The sequence below is a fragment of the Pelobates fuscus genome, chromosome 2, assembly GCF_036172605.1.
Source record: "Pelobates fuscus isolate aPelFus1 chromosome 2, aPelFus1.pri, whole genome shotgun sequence".
Classification (NCBI taxonomy): domain Eukaryota; kingdom Metazoa; phylum Chordata; class Amphibia; order Anura; family Pelobatidae; genus Pelobates; species Pelobates fuscus.
Window position 1 is genome coordinate 407,384,971 of NC_086318.1, and position 20,660 is coordinate 407,405,630.

The 20,660-nt window shown below is 41.0% G+C and overlaps 1 protein-coding gene across 1 annotated transcript; it reads right to left on the minus strand.

The window, feature by feature from the left end:
- Window positions 1-1,438: 1,438 nt before the first annotated feature.
- Window positions 1,439-20,011, minus strand: CALM2 (calmodulin 2). The gene is made up of 6 exons (XM_063443925.1): window positions 19,904-20,011; window positions 5,548-5,578; window positions 4,870-5,013; window positions 4,692-4,798; window positions 2,852-2,987; window positions 1,439-2,191 (listed from the first exon to the last, which is right to left on the minus strand). The coding sequence occupies exons 1-6, from the start codon at window positions 19,904-19,906 to the stop codon at window positions 2,163-2,165; spliced, it is 450 nt and encodes a 149-aa protein (XP_063299995.1). The 5' UTR covers window positions 19,907-20,011; the 3' UTR covers window positions 1,439-2,162.
- Between the last annotated feature and the right edge of the window lie 649 nt (window positions 20,012-20,660).

Sequence of the window (20,660 nt, forward strand, 5' to 3'; positions counted from 1 at the left end):
GATGCAAAAGTTGCTCTCACCAGAAAAGAGGACTTTGGACCACTGAGCAACAGACCAGGTCTGTTTTTCTTTAGCCCAGGTAAGATGCTATGGACGTTTGTTGTTCATGAGAGGCTTGACAAGATGAATACGACATCTGAAACCCATGTCCAGGACCGTTGGTGTGGTGGCTCTTGATTCACCGACTCCAGCCTCAGTCCACCACTTTTGAATGGCCTTTTCCTGACAATATTCTCCAGGCTGTGGTCATCCCAGCTGCTTTTACACCTTTCTTCCACACAACTTTCTATTAAATTTGCTTTGATACAGCACTTTGGGAACATCCAACTTCCTTCGCAATTACCTTTTGAGGCTTTCCCTCCTTGTGGAGGGTGTCAATGATTGTTTTCTGCACAACGGTCAGGTCAGCAGTCTTCCCCATGATTGTGATTCCTACTGAAAAAGACAGACCATTTAAAGGTTCAGGAACCCTTTGCAGGTGTTTATGGCTTCGTTGATTAGAGTGGGACACAGTGAGCCTAGAATATTGCACCATTTCACAATATTCTAATCTACTGGAGATTGTGGATTTGGGGTTTTCATGAGCTATAAGCCATAATCATTGCACTTATGACAAATCACAGCTTGAACCATTTTGCTTGTAATGAGTCTCATTAGTTTCCCCTTTTACGTTGCATTACAGAAATAAATTAACTTTTGCATGAAATTCGAATTTTTCGAGTATCACCTGTGTGTAGTTGTATTTGGCAGTTTACAATCTACTGGATTTGTTTAATGAACACCATTAAAATACATTGCTTGATAAACACCCTAGGTTTTGTAAACAAGAAAAAAAAATGTAAGTTGGTTCAATATTATATTGAACCAACTTAAGGAATTTTAGTTGACATGTTTGTTTAAAAGACTCCAAATGACTAGCTACAGTGTCACCATAATGCTAGTCAAGAACAGTGAAGTTACAGGTGACATGAATAACATAACTAGGACCTATGTGAGAGCAGGTCCTCAGTGGCTAATTGAAGAGGGGCAATTATACCCCTTCAGATTTTCCTACATCTCATCTAATGAATCAGACTGCTGCTAGGTTGGAGAGTTCAGGACAAGTTGAATGCATATTTTTTTTCCCCCTTCAGGTCTTGAAGAGCTCAAGTGCCCAATATAGCACATAAGAAATGTCCATAATACACAGCGATACATAGCTAGACAACACCTCCTGTCCTCCTGAGCATCGCAAGTTAGTTTAATTTTGTAAAGTTAGAACCTGCTCAAGAGAAAATGAGTGCTAAAGAAAACCACACTACAACGCACAATTAAAAACCTTGAGAGATGCAGATACAGGTGCTGTACACCATTTTACCAAAGTGAACATCGCCTAAGAAAGTGTTAGGCAGCAGTATTTGAAATGGACACTGCAAAAATAAGTCACAGAAAAGGAAGCCATAATAAATTTTTTTTTTATTGGAAAACAAATATACAACTTGGAATGGATTTGAGGCAAATTGTGCCATAAGCAGGTTCTTCTGAAAAGTGGCTAAACAAAAAGGAAAACTTTTACTGGTGTAAGAACTTACAACTCACTAATGTTTAATGTGATGTAGGTCCTTCAGTGAAAGTGGGCACAAAAAGAATCTTTAAAAAGCCTAGTGAAGATGTACACTGTACTGGAGCAAAGGAACAGAAGGGCAGGAAAGGAAAGAAATAAGTGTACAAGACAAGTACCTGGATATACCAGTTCTGCATTAGTGCAACATAATTTCAGTATTGTTAACTATCTTTAAATTTAGAGTTGTTTACTCCACATTCCAACAAGCAAACAGGTTACTTGAAGTCAGTCAGCTTTAAAGAGGGAAGTTATATAAAAAAAATTTAAGTGGGAAGTTAGATTCTAGGTGTTCCCTCATTTGAACAAATTCATCAAGCTAGCATTTGTGCACAATGGGCTTATAGGAACTCCAGAGTAAGCCACATGCAGCTTTAGTTACTTGATCAACTTTTCATTGAAACAAATTAGAGACTGACAGTAATATGGGAAACATGAATGGAATTCTAAATTACTATACATGCATTTGACAGTAAGGAGAAACATTTTACAGATAAGTTACAAACAAAGAAAGGCAAATAAACATCTTTGTACAAGAAATTTAACACATTCTGTACAGTCTTCACTTTGCTGTCATCATTTGTACAAACTCTGAAAAGGAAAAGAAAGAGTGTATTAAGAAAGAGTAACCATGTTTTAGATGTACTGTATTAGGAGTACAGACTGATGGGATATTAAATCTTCAAATTAGATAATCTTCAGGAAGACATACTAAGAAGTAGGAACATCAGGATAATTTCCTGTTAGTGTATTTAAGCGTTGCAGAAATAGAATAGTTAAAACAGTTGCAGTTTTGAATAAATATATAGACTTTCCATACAATTGCAATCACCTCCAACAATTTCCAAGCAGGACAGTGGTTTCAAACCTCTACAGATGCATGTTAAGTTAGTTAGGAGAGGGGGAATCCACACAAAAACACAATTTACAGAAGTGTAAACCAAGTTGAAAGATGGGTACTGTATTAACCAGAGGACAACTGAGAACAAATAATGCCTACCAGCTTTTAAGGAACACTTTTAGTACCACAGCACTCTGTAGTGGTTATAGTGCTTTGAGTGTTCCTTTAACAAACATGTTTAAAAGGGAAAATAAAAAGAATCTGAAGACATTGCCCAATAGTGTATGTGTGCAAATTTTAAAATCAGATATCCAATACATTTTGTTTGAAACACTATTAGAAAGTTACTGAAAAACAAAAACAAACCTGAACTATAAAACAGTTTAATGTATGATAAAAAGAAAGTTTACCTTCATAATTTACTTGGCCATCCCCATCAATATCTGCTTCCCTGATCATCTCATCAACTTCTTCGTCCGTTAATTTCTCACCCAGATTTGTCATCACATGACGCAACTCTGCAGCGCTTATATAACCATTTCCATCCTAAAAACAATTAGGGCAGTTTAGAGGAATACTGAAGACTTGTCCTCAATTGCTTACTTAATACTCAATTTCTCACACCAAGTTTCACCTAAACACTTAACAGGATTCAGGGAGTCATGTGGAACAAAATGTAGTCAAGCATCCCCATGATTAGCTCTTAACTTTAGGGACCTGAATAGAGATAACAGGAAAACCTATCCTGACACCAAGCACCTCCATCAAGGCTTCCTGTCAAAGTTCTACCCTTTCTGGTCATTCACAAGCACCTGAACGATGAAACTCTCCTCCCCAACTCAGTGGGCCTGGATGGAGTTAAAGTGCAATATCAATTGTTAGATTCCGATCAGTTAGTTTCACCTCCCCACACACCCCCAGTGACAATTAGTCAATTGCCTGAAGAGAGATGGGCAAGTTTCACCACCTAGTTAGGCGAGCCGAGACATCAGCTTGGCATTAAAATGAATGCCAAGTTTAAATTAAATTACTTTTAGTGTTTGCCAGATATCTTGAACTGCTGCTAGACAAAAAAAAAAAACAGCTTTTGCAGAGCCCAACTAGTGACAGCTTTGTAGAAGTGGCAAAGACAATAAATTCTTCATGGAAGCCATTTTAAAGCAAACAGTTGTCTATAGTATTCAATATGAGGCATGAGTTTCCTCCAAGTGTCAATTTACGCAAGAGCGTAAAAGCACAAACTCCTTTAAAGTGCTACTCCAGGGCCCATAACGTCATCCAACTCAGTTTTTGAACGGTTTATCACCACAACGTTAAATAATCAAAGTTTTATCCTCAGGTATCTGCTGCCTCTGGTTTTTCAGTTAGGCCCGGTGGTAACCGCAGCATGGACTGTACACCCAGTGATTGTCTGAGGGAGTTGGCTAAAAGTCTGCCACTAGACAGTCACTGCAAGTAACTAAACTGCTAGTACAATGGGCAGTGCCCAAGTCAAGAGTCTGCAGACCATTAATCAATGCTTCTTTGAGCACAAGGGCCAGGGGGTAGACAAATGTCATGACAGGAATCTGGGGACAATGCTGATGGCAAGTAATTTTTAGTTGATGATCGTAGGGATGATGGTGCCAGGGGCACTCCAGCCCATATAACCACTTATGGGTACAGTTTTTCCTGCAACATTGTCAATATAAACACAAGACACCACACTTATCAGAATGCCAAGTTTAAAGAGACTAGTCACCAAGACTACCATAGCTTAATGAAGCAGTTTGGTGAATAGAGCATGCCCTTGCATTCTGATTGCTTAGTTCTTTGTTTATACAGCCCTAATCACACTGCCCCTGCATATAATGTGCACAGCCTTCCCAAACCCTTTCTTTGCACAGTCGGTTTAATCTAGAATGTATCTCCTGCTCTGTTAATGGCCTTCTAGACCCATGCAGGAGTCTCCTGTGTGTGATTAAAGTTAAATATACAAAGCAGAAGATTATCTCTAAATTAAACATCTGCTTGAAAACATACAATTCTCTGCATGGAGGGCATGAGTCAGTCAGGAGAGATGTGGCAAGGGCTGATATGACAAAAGCAAAAAGATACAACTAAATAGCAGTTAATTAAGCAGAGTTTAGGGACATAATCTATACACCAAAATTGCTTAAACTGGTTGTTTTGGAGACACCAGTGTCTTAAGGGAAGTGCACCAGATCTCAGCGGATTTTTGGTAATACAAATCATGCATGTTTAGGCTACCTTGTCAAACACACGGAATGCTTCTCTGATTTCTTCTTCACTATCTGTATCTTTCATTTTTCTAGCCATCATAGTCAAGAATTCAGGAAAGTCAATTGTTCCATTACCTAAAAAAGAAATCATAATGTAAATAACAGTTTCTGGAAAGTTTGCTAGCAACAAAACAATTTGTGCTTACCATCAGCATCTACTTCATTTATCATATCCTGTAATTCAGCTTCTGTGGGGTTTTGGCCAAGCGACCTCATGACTGTGCCAAGCTCCTTTGTGGTGATTGTGCCATCACCATCCTTATCGAATAGTGAAAAAGCTTCTTTGAACTCTGCAAGTGAAAGCAAGGAAACTTACAAGAGACTGTCTGCACAAAAAGTGTTTAACAAAAACAGAACTATGACAAGCAAACTTTATACTGACATCTTCACTGCATGAAGCTATGTCAGTGATTTGTAGAACAATTTTAAAGCAAATCTGAAGAATGCCAATAACCACAGACTCATACATTTTATAGGAGCCTCTTCACAATGTCAATTAAAATGAGCCTGTAGTTAATAGAAATAAAAAATAAAGGCTAAAATGGTCATGTATCATAGCTGCAGATGTTTGACATTCTGAATTTTGTTTGGTTAAGTTTATGGAATAAACTCCTACATAAGTGACACCAAAGTTAAAAGCCCAAGACAGCATTTAGCATGCATAGTAAGCACTAGGTATGTGCTACAGCAGGATCTGTATAACCACAATTCATGTAAATCTGCATCAGTCCAAACTCCAGAAATAACCTATATTAAATTCTGGCCCACAAACTGTTAGAGACCTGCCATTTCAAGGACCAACAGAAATCATACTAAACCCATACCTGCAATCTGCTCTTCTGTCAGTTGGTCAGCCTAAAAGAAAAAAAAAAAAGAAAAAAGAAAATACACTAATTAGAATGTAGTGCAGGACTCTTACTAGTTTGCACAAATCAACCATGCAATAATGGACTTTAACAGCTGTTACTACATTCAACAGATACACTGGTTGATATAGTATGTAATGCTTGCTAGGCATTTCAGAAACTTAATATGAAATCCATTGAGTGTGTAAAACTGGGGTTTATTGTTTCTACACCAAGTAAAAGATAACATTTAATACATGGGATATAGCATTTAGTGTGGATGTATAAATTACCTTACAAAAGAAATGGGAGTTTGTATCAACTGTATAGGGAATTTAAGCATAACCTATGCAGTGTAAATCAAACTTGTGAAATACTGCAAAGTACAACTAAAGTTAGAAGCCTTTGTATAGAGGTCTCCCAAAATCGTATGGCAGAACTAGATTTAGTTCATATACACAGTAATTGGAAAAAGGTTTATTCAAGAGTGAGACTATGCTTTATGTGAAAGGGAATGAAATTTAAGCAAGATTTTCAATGTTTTGTGTGTACTTGAAAATGTATGACAAGTTAACTATAGATATAGCTTTCTGAGATGTTATGGCTATAGAAGTTTTAAAGTATGCACTCCCATGAAGGGTTATACGCTTTCCTATCTTATAGCCCTTAACCAGCACTGCCACTGGTCTGCAGATGTTACACTAACATCCAACAATGATTCAAATAATCAAAATATCTAAAGCCAATTAGGACTCATGCTGGGGCGTACTGCAATACTCTTACAAGAACAGCCTGTAGCATTCTTCTCTTGCTTGGCCCAGAGAGAGACTTGCAACTTAAACATCTTGTGCTGGCAGTATAGAGATCTAAGCCAAAAAGACCATCAGGGGAGGAAGTACCATACTTTTAGAGCACATTACATACAGCAAGATGTATTTAAAATAGAGTTAATCAATTTGTTTTACCAAACACGTATTATGACAGCTTACACTACATCTAGGTTGTAATATGCTATGCATGTAAGCTTGTGTGCGCGCAAGGGACCCTTTAAAGGAATGATACCGTTGTCTCACTAGGCAGGGAGAGAAGAACAAAAAAAAAAAAGTTGATTGATCTTTACCTGCTTTCTTAAACATTTCAATTGCCACCACCCAATATGTGTACTATCCCTAGGAATGCTGGAAAAGTGACAAGTGCACTGGGCATGCCTGTCAGATGTGCTGTTGGAAGATCGCTCCACCTTGCAACATCCTGACTGGGGAGAAGAGCGGGAGTCTGATCATGCAGATCAGGCTCTGGTTACTCTTTCTGCACAATGATTCCCAGTTTGCCATTAGTGGACATGTCAGGAATGGAGCTGGACAGGCAAGGCTGAAATCTCCCCTAGCTAGAACGGCATGTCCAACAATGCCATCTGACCAAGTTTATAAAAATGTGAATTACATAAATTTCAACATTTCCATCCCCCACTTTATGTAGGTTTCTATATTTCTTTAAATGAAGTGTGCACACACGAGATGCATGTCAATTTAATGACATTTTTAATATGCAAATCAAGTCAGTTCAGTGGGAGTCTCCCTTGTGCTTCCAGTGATTTCTGCAAAGCTACAAGAGTATTTAATATATCAAGGAGTACGTGATAACGTAAGCATGTCCGGAATCATTCATTGACCAACGTTTTCCATATACAATTGTTTTTAAGTTATGGAACCATCATATAAGGGTGTACACATTTGAGGGGCTTTAGCAACATCACATGGTATTAACAACTCGGCCACAAATATGTTTGTGTATTAACCACTTAAGGATCAAACTTCTGGAATAAAAGGGAATCGTGACATGTCACACATGTCGTGTCCTTAAGGGGTTAAAAACAAACCATGCATAGAAGCTTCATTTAACTAGAGGCACTTTGTTAACAGTCTGCATGGAGCAGAATTATGAAGAGAATACAAGGAGTTCCTTCCATGTGATGTGGAATTAAAACTCAATGGGTTTGAAAAGTCTCAGAAGCAATGTACCCTTTATCTTCATAGCCATTTTAAGTCGATAAAACTCGCTCATAAAAAAAAAAAAAAAAGTTTTTAATCTAATGCTGATCCTAATGAAATTTTGTTTAATGCAGCAAGGCACCGATTGATTCCTAAATAGGCAATAACTAAACTGGAAAATGCAGGTTGACTAGCGAACACCAGACCAAGTGTAAATGTAATAGAGTTTGAAAGACCTCATGCCCATACTGAAGTGTCAAGTTTAAAGTGACACAAGTCACCCAGATCACTCCACCTCAATGGAGTTGTCTGGGTGCCAGGTCCCTCAGGTTTTAACCTTTCACATGCAAGCATAGCATTTTCAGAGAAACTGCTATGATTACATTTGGGGTTAAGCCAGCCTCTAGTGGCTGTCTTCTGGACAGCCACTAGAGGCGCATCTGCGACGCTGGAGGCATATTATGCCTCTATTGCGCAGAGCGTCCATAGGAAAGCATAGAGAAATGCTTTCCTATGGACACTTTGAACGCGTGCAGTACTTGCTGCGCATGCAACTCCACTGACGTCGGCGAGGGAGCCTGGCGATTGAATAAGGTAAGCTGCTGAAGGGGTTTTAACCCCTTCAGCGCCATGGGAGGGGGACCCTGAGGGTGAGGGCACCCCTAGGGCACTACAGTGTCAGGAAAACCGCTTTGTTTTCCTGACACTAGTGAACCTTTAAGCAGTAATTCCAGTCACATTTACTATAGCCTGATAAATATTTCAAGTATACCAAAGTACTATCTACAAGCTTATGGAGAGAGATGTCAAGTGAGACTGGCTGGACAGTGCAAGAAAGGGCCCTTCACATGAATACTCATTAAGATGGAAATAAACTTATAATGCTAATGGTTTTTTATAACGGCCACATTGTTGTATAACCTGCAGCACAAAACCTCAAAGTTCCTTTTTATAGCAATGGCTTTTCCTGTTGGCATTTGTTCAAGTATTATGCATGCACAAAAAGCTAAAAGCCAGTTTTATGAATGGTGAGTCACTGATCGGCTGATAGTGTCATTTGACTGCTTAACCTTTCAGTGGCACTAATGATTCTGCAACAGATGTCAGTTTTCCTTATTTTGAGAAAGAAAAGAGGCAGTGAGAGTTGGTGCTGAAACAGACTTTGGTGTTAAACGGAGAATGCTTTAACCAATAAAAGGTGAGCCAGTGTGCTCCAGAAACCCATTTGCTACTGAAGGGACACTTCCACATACTAGCAAATCGAGGTCCAAGAGAGTGTAGTGAAAATTTCAGACACATGAAAACGCTGTAAAGGACTACAATGCTGCAAGAGCATGCAAAGTGTTAAAACAAGTCTGCAATGTGCATTTTGCTCAATTGGCCACAACCACTTATTTGTAGTTAACGGTCATGAGAATGTGAAACATTTAGCAAGGTATGTGAGAACAATGAACACAGGTATGCAGCAGCTCTGGAAGAGATTTTTCTGAAGTTGAGGCAAATTCTACTTCACGTGAAAATTTACTGCCACAAATAATTAATTTCCCATTACAAAAACAAGTTAAAGTTGGAGATAAAAAAAAAAAATTAAGTTCTTGCAAACTTTTTAGGCTAGAGTCTCCCTGTAACACCTGGGTGGGATTGCCAGCCACCACATCACTGTCCGTGTTATTCACCAAACACGGAATTTTTAGAAGTGCAACCCTAAAACGGTTTTGGATAATTTCTACGAGTCAGCCATTGTCACAGCTAGACTACTTTCCCCTCTGATTTTCTGCAAACTGAAAGAAGTTGGGAAAGCAGAGAATAATCCTTTATAAAAGCTGCCCTCTTTGCTTAAAGGGAAACTCATTTCCTGGCACTATAGCGTCCCCTTTGTCAAGGCCTCCTGTGGTGCAGACCTGGGTTAATAACCCACTCTCACTTACCTGGGTTCAGCATCCCCCGGCACCGGCTCAACTCCACCCATGCTCCTCCCCTGCTGCCAGAGACTTAATGTACTTGCACGGCAATGAATGGCCACGCTCGCATTAGAATCTCCCAATAGGAAAGCATTATTCAATGGTTTCTAGCTATGCTGGAAGTTATCATGCATAGTGCAAGGATGTCCAGTGTCGTTTAGATGACCAAAGGTAGTCTAAACACCTGCAAGTCCCTCTTGTGGCTGTCTGGTAGACAGCCACTAGGAGGAGTTCACCCCAACAAGCAATTATAGCAGTTTATAAAAACCTGCAATAATTACTTGATCATGGTAAGAGTGATGGGAGTTTGCAGCCAGACCACTTCAATGGGCTGATGTGGTATGGGTGGCCTACAGTGTCCCTTTAATGTACCAGAGTCAAACTGATATGGAAGCATAGCTTCCTATTCAACAGAATCGTGTAAGAAAAACAAAAAACAAATGTAACTCACGTTACAAACCTGATCTATATAGTGCTGTACCTGTTCTTCAAACTGAGACCATAGGAAGGAGTTTTGACACGAGTCAGAAGGCACTACCTCCATCCATTGCGGTGATTGAATTCCCTGCTTGGAAGACTATGCCAAGGACATGCTGGCTTCAACATATCCTAAACTCACAGCAAACTAGTAATGCTGCTGGGAGTATGAGAGTCAGGGAACAAGATCACACTTGGCAGCAGGCTCACTAGTGCCCCTGTCAATCATTACACCCTATGTGCCCATGGCATGTAGGTCTAGAATCATGGGTATTTTTTTTTTTTAATTATAAATAAAATAACAGGAACACAGATTATGCAAATTATTTATGCAGGCATTTATATAGATTCTAGTCTTAATGGCATCAATCCCGACTCAGTCAATGAATGCTATTTTGTGTATGGCAATATGTACGGAATGGACATTCACCAGCCAGTAACAAGGCTTCTGTGCCTTCATGCAACTCTGTTCAGTGCTTCAAAGTCTCAGATGTGGTAATGGTGCTTGGAGTAACCTTTTTAGTCAGGGCAGATAGAGCAGTGGCTTTAATAAACTCACTCCAAGCACAATAAACATTACAATTTGTCAGCATCAGCTGATCAGTCTGAGTCAAAGCCTGCATTCCAGACCATATTCAATATAGTGCCCTTAAATAAAAAAAAAAATCAAATAATCCAGAGTTCCTATATACAAAACTGATTTGTGAAAAACTTGTAAGAACAAAGATTTAAATTTACAGCTCACTAGTATTTAGCTGCCTTGTGCTTAGGAAAGCATGAAAGAATAGTCTGAACCCTGCTAGTGGTCCATATTCTCACTAGGGAGTTAAGTTTCCATATCCACCATATGCTCACACATACTCCAATAATGTCTACTATGCAATTTGATAGGAGACATTCCTGTATCAAACACACCGGGGCCTTGCATCACAAGTGGGCAAATACACCTAAAATATGCACCACACAAATTTAAAAAGGCCACAAACAGTAGTGCCTTCACAGTGCTGGAATCATCAGATTCTAAAGCAACACTAAACTGTAGGGGTAGGCAGCCTTTCGTACATCTCTCATGATGCTTTCCCAGCATACAGACTTCAGGAACCATGCAAGCATTTTGGGAGATGCAGTCACCATTAGTGCTAAAGGTTACCTACCCATGGTTTAGATTAAAAAAAAGCCATACAACTTTGCCTCTTCAATTGTCCAGATATAAAATAAAAATCACTGTTTAGTAGATGCCCTAAATGAAAGCTTGCATGCATTTAGCGACACATTCTCATTACAGGTATAACAGCTTGCAAAACCTGTGAAGCCTTTGCAAGCCCTCCCCTTCTAACCCAGCCCAGACTTTGTGCTTGTCCAGTCAGACTTCTCAATGCAGCTCAATGATAAATCTTTCCAAGGCAGGTGTTCTGGGCAATTGCTGCCTCGAGCTTAGGTCCACTGAGCTCTGCATGGGGATGCTTAATTTTCCTCAGAGATGCATTAATTTAATGCATCTATGAGGTGCTGATTGGCCCCACCCCATGTTGAAAGCATTGGATCGGCTAAAAAAGAAAAAAGGCAGTTCTGATGATGTCACCAAAGGGGCATATCCAGCGTATTTGCGCTGGAAATGGGGTGAGTGATTGCTTTTAAGGAGACTAGTCACCTAAATGGTGGGTTTGACATTAGTCAGGAATACAGGTTTGTGTTCCTGACCCTATATAGTGTTTCTTAAAGGACTGCACCCAAGACTAGACCAAAGCAGTGTTGGTGCTTAGAGCCCCTTTAAAGTTCCATGTTTATTTCAGCTATGTTACCTACATCATGTTTACTTCTAATTGTACCAGCAGCTCATTCATTCTCTTTTTCAGTTATATAAGCCAATTAGTAACAGCAACCATCTATAGAATTTTAAGTCTCCATGATTGCCAAATTGAAAATACGCTCCAACTCTGTTGATCTAAATTCAATGAAGAATGCTGAGTGACTTAGTACATTTTAAGTGCCTAAAATGTACTTGTCAGGACAAATAAAACTCAATTGTAAGTGAGAATTAAATTTCCTCTATAAGAATAGTTCTAGCAAATGCCTAGATTTCTTTAAAATCAGGTAAACTCTGAGCATGTCTCCTGTTTGAATTCACCCTAAGGGAAAGTAGGGAGGATAGACAGGCTCTGTATGAAACCACCAAGGATAAAGGAAACCTTTGAGCAGGCAATATGAGAATGAAGAGAACAGATTAGTTTTGTTTACACAAATCCAAATTGTTGGGACTGATAACCAATTATGCAAAGAATATGTGCTTCTCAAACAGGAATATACAGGAGAGATCTCACAGCAAGTGTAACCCACTGAAAACATGATTTATGCTCTCAGAAACACACAAGTTAAAAAAAGCTAAAGGGACACTAAAGTCACTAGAAAAACCACAGCTCGAGTACATAGCCAGTCCCTGCAGGCTTTAATGTAAACACTGCCTTTACTTCACTGCCTAGTAACAACTCTAGTGGAAGAGACTGTCAGTGGGGAACAGGCTTTCAGAGTCTACATGCAAAGCATGGAGGCACTGAATGTGTCAGATTCATGGATTTGATGCATTTCTGATGAGATACTGATTGGCAAACATTTCTTAAGCTGTGCATGCGCAATAGCCTACCATGCTTTCCTAAGATATCAAGTTTATTATAGTGTCAGGAATACATGTGTGTCCCTGACACTATGGTGTTCCTTTAATTGTATAAAGTCAGGTTATGTTAAATAGACACTCCAGTTCAACAAGGATCTGTATTCGACCATGCATTAAGTAGATAGGTGTTCAACCATTGAGACTGTTGGAATCCTGGAATGGAACCAGAAACCTAAAAGCCAGGCTGCTGATTTGCCTTGAAAGTATGGGAACCACCAGTCTAGTCCATATGTTAAATTTACAACATGTGTGGGGCACCCAACTTCAAACCAGTTCTATTTATCAATAAAAATTAGGGATTTGACAAAGTTGACACTGACTGCTCAACCACCACCACCACACTTACAGTTTGATGTAATTACAAGACTGTACATACAGCAGGTTCGTTCACAGCACTAGTTTGATATCAATGAGGGGGACTAACTGCAGTTATATAGACAATTATATGCAGTGTGAAAGGAACAGAGGACCACCTTGCAACAATGTGACAAGCTGAGGTTGCTATTGTTTTCTGAACAAAGATTTAAGGCTTCCTAAATGGCCTTTAGTCTTATGGCACACTGTACATCATAACCAAGTGACTAGTAGCAGTAAAGCAGTGTAAGGCTTAAAGGGACACTCCAGGCACCCAGACCACTTCTGCTCATTGGAGTGGTCTGGGTGCCAACTCCCACTACTCCTAACACTAAGTGTAATTATTGCAGTTTTTTAAAACTGCAATAATTACCTTGCAGGGTTAACTCCACCTCTAGTGGCGGTCTCTTCCTGGTCCATAGCACAGGAAACCTGTGCTAGAGGGTCGCTGGACATCCTCACGCTGTGTGAGGACCTCCAGCGTCGCTCAAATCCCCATAGGAAAGCATTGAAAATAGTTTTCAATGCTTCCCTATGGGGAGACCTAATGCGCATGTGCGGAATTGCTGCGCATGCGCATTAGGTCTCCTCGGCCGGTGGGCAGGATCAGTCTCGCCCGCCGGCCGATGGAGCGGCATGGAGGAGAAGACAGCGGTGAGGGACATCGCCGCTGCCTCAGGTAAGTGACTGAAGGGGTTTTCACCCCTTCAGTAACTGGGGATTGGTGGGTGGGGAGAGAGAGGGACCCTCCCCTCCAGTGCCAGGAAAACAGATAGTTTTCCTGGCACTGGAGTTACCATTTAATGCAAGTGAGCTTATGGCAGCCCTGGAGGAGCACCAGGTAAGTTGTCAAACTGACTATCCTGGGAGGTCACAGGGGAACTCCTGACATCTTACCAATACAGCATACTGAATCACCTACAGTTTTACAATAGGTCACAAACTATTCCCTACATTTTGAGTTGGCATCTCTACAGCCCACCAGCAATAGTGTAGTTATTCAGAAGTCCTAAAAAAAAAAAAGCCAACTACAGTAACTCCGTTTATGGTATTTGCCATGTCTTCGTGTAAGATTAGTTCCTTTGGGACTAACAATTCTTGATGTTTTATACACTTGAATTCAACAAAATTGAAGTACTTTAGTTAGCCATCACATATTAAATGCACGCAAGCTGTGGCATCAACCACTGAGGTAGCAGACAAGCATAAATACCCCTTTGTCAGTGCTTCAATAAAAAGCAAGCTAAGAGGGCACCAAGTTTCCTCCCCCAAGGAGTTTAGATTCTCTGAAACACATTGGGATTTCAGTCAATAAATGACACTTTTATTCTCAGCATTTATACAATGCATTAATATCTATATCCAACATTTCTAGAAAGGGGATAGTTGCACACAGTAGGATACAGCAGGTGAAGATGCAGATTCACAAAGTTCACCAACTGCCTGCAGGAAGAGGACTACATAGTTATCCAACTAGAACTGTTAACACCATGGGTACTTGCTTGCATCGGATGCCAGATAGGAAGTGTCAACAGAACAAACTCACTGCTCTGTTAGAAAAGGAGCACTGACAGCAGCCAATGACACCCTTGCTTTCCTGGCATGGTCCATGCTCCATGGACACATAGGCTACAATAATGTATACATTATCGGTGCCACTGCAGTGAATACTGCAAAAATCAATTATCAGTTTTAAGGCCAAAACAAGCTTGCTGTACTAAAACCTGAAGAAAAAAAAATTTAGAATGAGACCAGAGGATTGCTGCAGGGATTTCCATGTATGCAAATATTCCCTTAAGGGAAGGGCAAGCACCATAACATCTTTACTACTTCACTGTGAAATTTGCTTTATGCTGCTCTAGCAAAACAGATGGCTTAAAGGGAAACTCCAGTGCCAAGAAAACAATTGTTTTTCTGGCACTGCAGGTCCCCTCTCCCTCCCACCCCCCAATCCCCGGTTGCTGAAGGGGTGAAAACATGTCCCAGGTTGCTGCTTCTTCCGCCGCTCCTCCCAGTGATTGCGTCGGCCGGTGGGAGAGACTGATCCCGCCCACCAGGCAGGTAGATCTAATGTGCATGCGCAGCAATGCCGTGCATTAGAGCTCCCCATAGAAAAGCATTGAAAATGCTTTCCTTTGGGGAAATGAGCGACGTCCAGCGACGCTCTAGCACAGGTTTCCTGTGCAAGGGACACAGAAGTGCCCTCTAGTAGACAACCACTAGAGGTGGAGTTAACCCTGCAAAGTAATTATTGCAGTTTTATAAAAAAAAAAACAACTAATAATTACACTTGCAGGGTTAAGAGTAGTGGGAGTTGGCACCCAGACCACTCCAATGGGCAGAAGTGGTCTGGGTGCCTGGTGTGTCCCTTTAAGAAAAACAGATTGGCGCAGCGTGGTGTCTGGACCAATGCTCAAAAGCAAAGGGTCCCATTGATTCGAAATTTGTATTGCCAACCCTATAGTGTTCCTTTCAACAGAGCATCACAAGAATTTGAGAACTGTGTAAGACAGTTAAAATTAAATATTGCATGCTGGCTGAGAGTCACAGAAACAAACCACCAGAGGCAATTAGCACCCTGACTACTTTATCTCATTGAAGTTGTCTGGGAACATTGTCCCAGTCCCCTTAAGCCTTCAGTTTAAGACATTGCAGTTTCAGAGAAACTTCAGTGTTATATTGCAGGGTTATGACTGCCTCTAATGGCAGTCTACCAGACAGTCACTAGAGGTGCATGCGTGGCTGCTGTTTCATGAAGTTATACTCTGAATCGCTGGACATCCTTATGCGGTGTATGAGGACAGCCAGTGTCTTCAAATCTCACAGACAGCATCAATTCATTGCTTTCCTATGGGTGGAGCTCGCAATGCATGCGCATTAAGTTCCTCATCAGGGCTGACAAATGAGACCTAAGTGCTGGAATAAGTTGTGTGTTTATAGGGTTAAGACACAAGTTGTCCTGTCAGGCCTACATTACAGTCACAGCGATCTTGGTGTTTAACTAGGTGGTGGCCACATGCTCTGACAGGACACTGTCAGAAATGTCACATCTGGGAGGAGATTAGCAAGTTGACAGGAAGTAAACTTTGACTAAGAAACCAAGAACTACTTCTGTTTAGCAAAAAAAAAAAAAAAAAAAAAGGTTTGCACCATTTTAAACTACACGTTTCCAATGCACCAGTTCTCCACACTTCAGAAGAGGTGATACATGCCCAGTACTATACCAATTCTTTGTCAAAGCTAGATGATTTACACAAAATCTCCATTGTTACAAACATGTCTAACTTTGTATTTTAACTTGAAAGCCACATGGACAGCACCAGAAAGCCATTCTAGGAGATAGCACAAGGCGATGGCATTATCCAGATCTTTGATCACTTGCAGAGATGCCACTGGTATTCACTTCACACCGTGTGCAGATTTGTAGCCCAACTACAGTGACTTGATATGACCAGTTGAGTCAGACAGGCAGTTGGAAATCTTTTATGGAAAAGGTTGATTCCGTTAAAGTGTTCAATTTAGCCTTTTACCTAGTGCTTAAAAAAGTTGTCCGTAAATATTGTTGATTTGCATCTTCTAGACCCATAGCCGAAATATGTTAGAGATTTAACAGCATAGCTTCCATTGCATTTTAAATAGCATCACATTTTCATGAAGCCAAAGGTGCAAAACAGGCTATTAAACAAGATATCTTTAAAGAAGCTTATCAAAAATGGGGATATGGATGGAGCATGACTACATATACACAGGACATATGTTAAAATTAGAGAAATCTCAATGTATTTCCTAGTAAAATATTTTATAAACATCGCACCCCCATACAAGCAACTGTATGGGTAGCTATGATATGGTATAACTGCAGTAACTTTTGCAGACTGCTATTATAAGTAGCAGTAACCAAGCACATTGCACCCCAACCATGCAGGAATCATGTATGGTACAATGGCATGCACTTTTTCCATATGATCAGTTTAACAAGCTAGAGTTAAGAGAAACTGTAAAGCAATTCAAAGATAACCATCACTGAACAAACTGCTAAAAGGGACACTGGGTACCATAACAGCGTTCGCTCACTCAAGTGATTATAGTGCCTGGAGTCACCTGGCACTATTCTATTTAGCATTTTTAACTGCCAACAGGAGTCCTCAACCTATCCACTGAGCATCTTTGGCTAATGAGCAACATAATTGTAAAGCTGTAATTGGCTGTCACAGTGCCATTGCAGGTATGAATCAGTATTGCTACAAGGAAGCGTGTAAGCTCTGCCTTAGCCATACATTCAGTGGGGGTGGTACTATAGAAAGTCAGGACTCCTCAGTGTGTAATTGCTTGAAAATAGTTTCAACACTGAAGGTAGAGAAGAGTGTCAGGGGACTCCAGGCACCATAACCAATTCAACGGGATAAAATTGTTAGTGCATACAGAGTCCCTTTAAGTCTATAAAGTACAATGCTACACAAATTTAAAATATTCAGATTGATTTTACTACAAATCACTTCTAGTGCATGCAAAGCAGAATGGTGTTTAAGAAAAAAAGGTTTTGGTCCACAAACGTTATGACTGTATTCAAAGAGTTAAACCACTATCAAGTCTTAAATATAGTTCATATAAATCATGATGCTGCAATGGCTAAAGATACCAATTATGTATCAGTCAAAAGAGATTCAGATCTATATAACAGCAGAAGTATACCTTTGGATGTTATTCAGATAAACCAATAGCAGAGCAAAGTCCTGAAAGAGGTGCAGTTAACACCAACATTCCAGTTACTTCCATGGTGACTATCACATTTAGAACTTTGCACCATGATTGCTCATTTACAGACAAACCCTTTAATACAAGATCAAGTGTGCAACTTGTCATTCCAACGCAAAACCTATGATCAGTTAAACCTCCCATTATAAAGGGAATGGATACAAAATTTCTGCAGAACGAGACAATTTCTCTTTAATAGACTTCACTCTTGGACAGCAATATCACCCGAAAACAAAGATCAAAACTAGCAGTAACATAATCACCATCTGTTCCAAAGTCATGGGCAACTTCCTTGGCTGTTAATGGCTTTTTCTTGAGCTGAGAATTTGTAATTCTTTCCAGATCACTTTCAGCAAATTATGGAATAACTCAAGTATGGTCTACAGTTCCAGTCAATGTTAACTGCACGAGATACAGATAGACCTATATTTGGAGGCACAGCTATGAACTCTGCTTATTCATCTGCTCCATTACATCTCAGCTTACTGATGGTTGAGCAGGACACATGCCCTTCCTACCGGAAACTGCAGCACAATGCGGTGGACCCACCCTAGTCTTGGGAGGAGACAAAACAGCAGATACGTTAACTGTGACGAGACTGCTCCCAGCTGCAGTTTACTTGGGTGGGAGATTAAATTTTATTTTTTTTAAGTCACGTGTACTATACTGCAGGTTTGCATGCAACAAGTATACAGGTAGCACTTTTCTTGAAAGCAACCATAAAAATAAAAACCCAATTTTAAAACCACAGGTCAGTTTCAGCAAGCTAAGAAAACCCATCTAGTTTCTCTGAAACTCGAAAGAGGGACGTCACTATAGAATATCCAGAAAAAGCTCTGACATGGGAAGAGTAAGGAGGGAGAATTTTTTTTCTAAATAAGCCGGTAACAGTCCAGTTCACGGTCGCATGTTCTCATCCCCCACAATTTTCCTAGAGCATCATGCGACCTAGTTTACAGATGGGTTATTTCAGATTATGTAACCGCTAAGCCAGTGCCCCTGCACAATGTACAAGTACAATAGCTAGATCAGTCTCCAGCTGGCTGTGGGATAGACCTTTCTCCCTGAATGAGTGCTAGCTTAGGCAACATCCAGGTCCAGAAAGCACCGTTACAACATTGTTGTAAATAGGCATCAAGATTACGCAACCTATTTAATGACAGCCACCAGACCAAGCAGCTGTATAGCCTGCAAGCCACTTAACATTAAGAAGCCAATGAATGAAACAGTGGTGCATCACAGCCAGCCTTTACCTTGTTTCACATTTTTCTCCCTCACTCTCCCTTACATAAAAGGTATAATTTTAACCCACCTATTGCAGGCCAATCCTATAATGGTCAGCCAGTTAACCCCTTAAGGACCAAACTTATGGAATAAAAAGGGAATCATGACATGTCAAGAGTCCTGAAGGGCTTAATGGCACTACATCAGGATATACAAGTTAAGGCTGCATCGCCCAGATTTCTTAACCTCAGCCAGTCTCCCACCCCAATAGCTGGGTTACCTGTGACTACCAACAAGGCTACAGAGAGTACCATGCCACTCAGCCATGCAGAGAGGGGCTTAACACAGGGATCAATCACTCGCCCTATATAAAAGGGATCAATCCATCACTAGCAAGTGAGGACTCAGATACTGCAGCACCTCTTCACCAAAAAAAAAAAAAAAAAAAAGTCAGACTGGTACCCAGTACATTGGACTATTATTGTAGAAAGATTTAATATGTTATATAAAATCTATACTAGGGTTACCAGTCTCCTTAGACCCTCTCATTATGCTCAGCTTCAAGGCTGCCAAGAGTTACTTACACCCAATCTCCCAGAGAGAGGTACAAGCGGTTATAGAAGAGATAATAAAGATGGATAATAAAGATTCCGTTATAATTGGATGGCTTCCATTCATAGAGATGGGTGGGGAGGGAAAGAGCCGGGCTGAGAGCAGCCAGGACAACTCCCTTTCCCTCTCCTTTCCTGTCAGCATTAATAGCCGGCCGGCCCCAGCCTCTGACAGGGAGTGCGCACTCAGTGACAGTGAGTGCGCACTCCGCTCGCACAGCACGGCAGGTGATAGCCCGATCCGGTCCTCAGTGAGTGTGGGCTCCACGCAGGCCCCAGCCCGGTACTCACCATGTCTACGAGCGGTCGTTAAAATACGCGCAAAAGCCCCAGCAGCAGCACAGCGACAACCTCACTCCTCGCAGGCACGGCTCGGACTAATTTCCAACCGCCGCCAACGGCCCTTCATAAACACCTCCCTCCGGCTCGGATCCCTCCGCCAAGCCTCGGCCCCGCCCACTTGCTACACACAGGGATGGTGAGGCTTCCCTCCATCCGCTCACTCCTAGCAACACCGGAGAAAATACCGTTATTTCCATAATCGGAAACCCCGGGCGCTGATCGGGTCGAGCGGCGTGACCGGTACAGCCTGCGTGACTCTTTAACCGGGCGCTGGGCAACGTCTGGCAGTGCGGAGCTGGGGACTATTTCGCTAGGGGGCATGTGCACGGGAATTCGACGCGTTGTAGTGTGAGTCGTCCTAGCTGGCCTCTGATTGGTTGCTGGGTACCTGCAATGCGTCACTCGGACATGCACAGTGTGGCTCGCAGCGCCCCATGCGCAGTAGTGCAGCAAGGGCTGGGAGGGGAGGACAGGCTGGGAGAGCTGAGCATTATGAGGGGTTTATTTACTAAACAGTGAATTATAGTGACATTAAAAAAAACAATGGCAGAATATAATGCAGAATAGCCACTCTCTGGGTGCAATTGAACTGGAGATTTTATTAAAATCTACATTATTTTTCTTTTGCCTATAATTTGATTTTTGATTTTTTTTTTTTTTTGTAATTCACCACAAATTAATGTTTAGTAAATAAGACCATGCCTGT

What these genes read in the sequence shown, in the direction of transcription:
- CALM2 (XM_063443925.1), bottom strand. An exon ending in GACAGAAGAGCAGATTGCAG is followed by an intron (nt 5,014 to 5,547) that starts GTATGGGTTTAG and finishes TTTCACTTGCAG; the next exon opens with AGTTCAAAGAAGCTTTTTCA. An exon ending in TGGCCAAGTAAATTATGAAG is followed by an intron (nt 2,192 to 2,851) that starts GTAAACTTTCTT and finishes TTTCCTTTTCAG; the next exon opens with AGTTTGTACAAATGATGACA.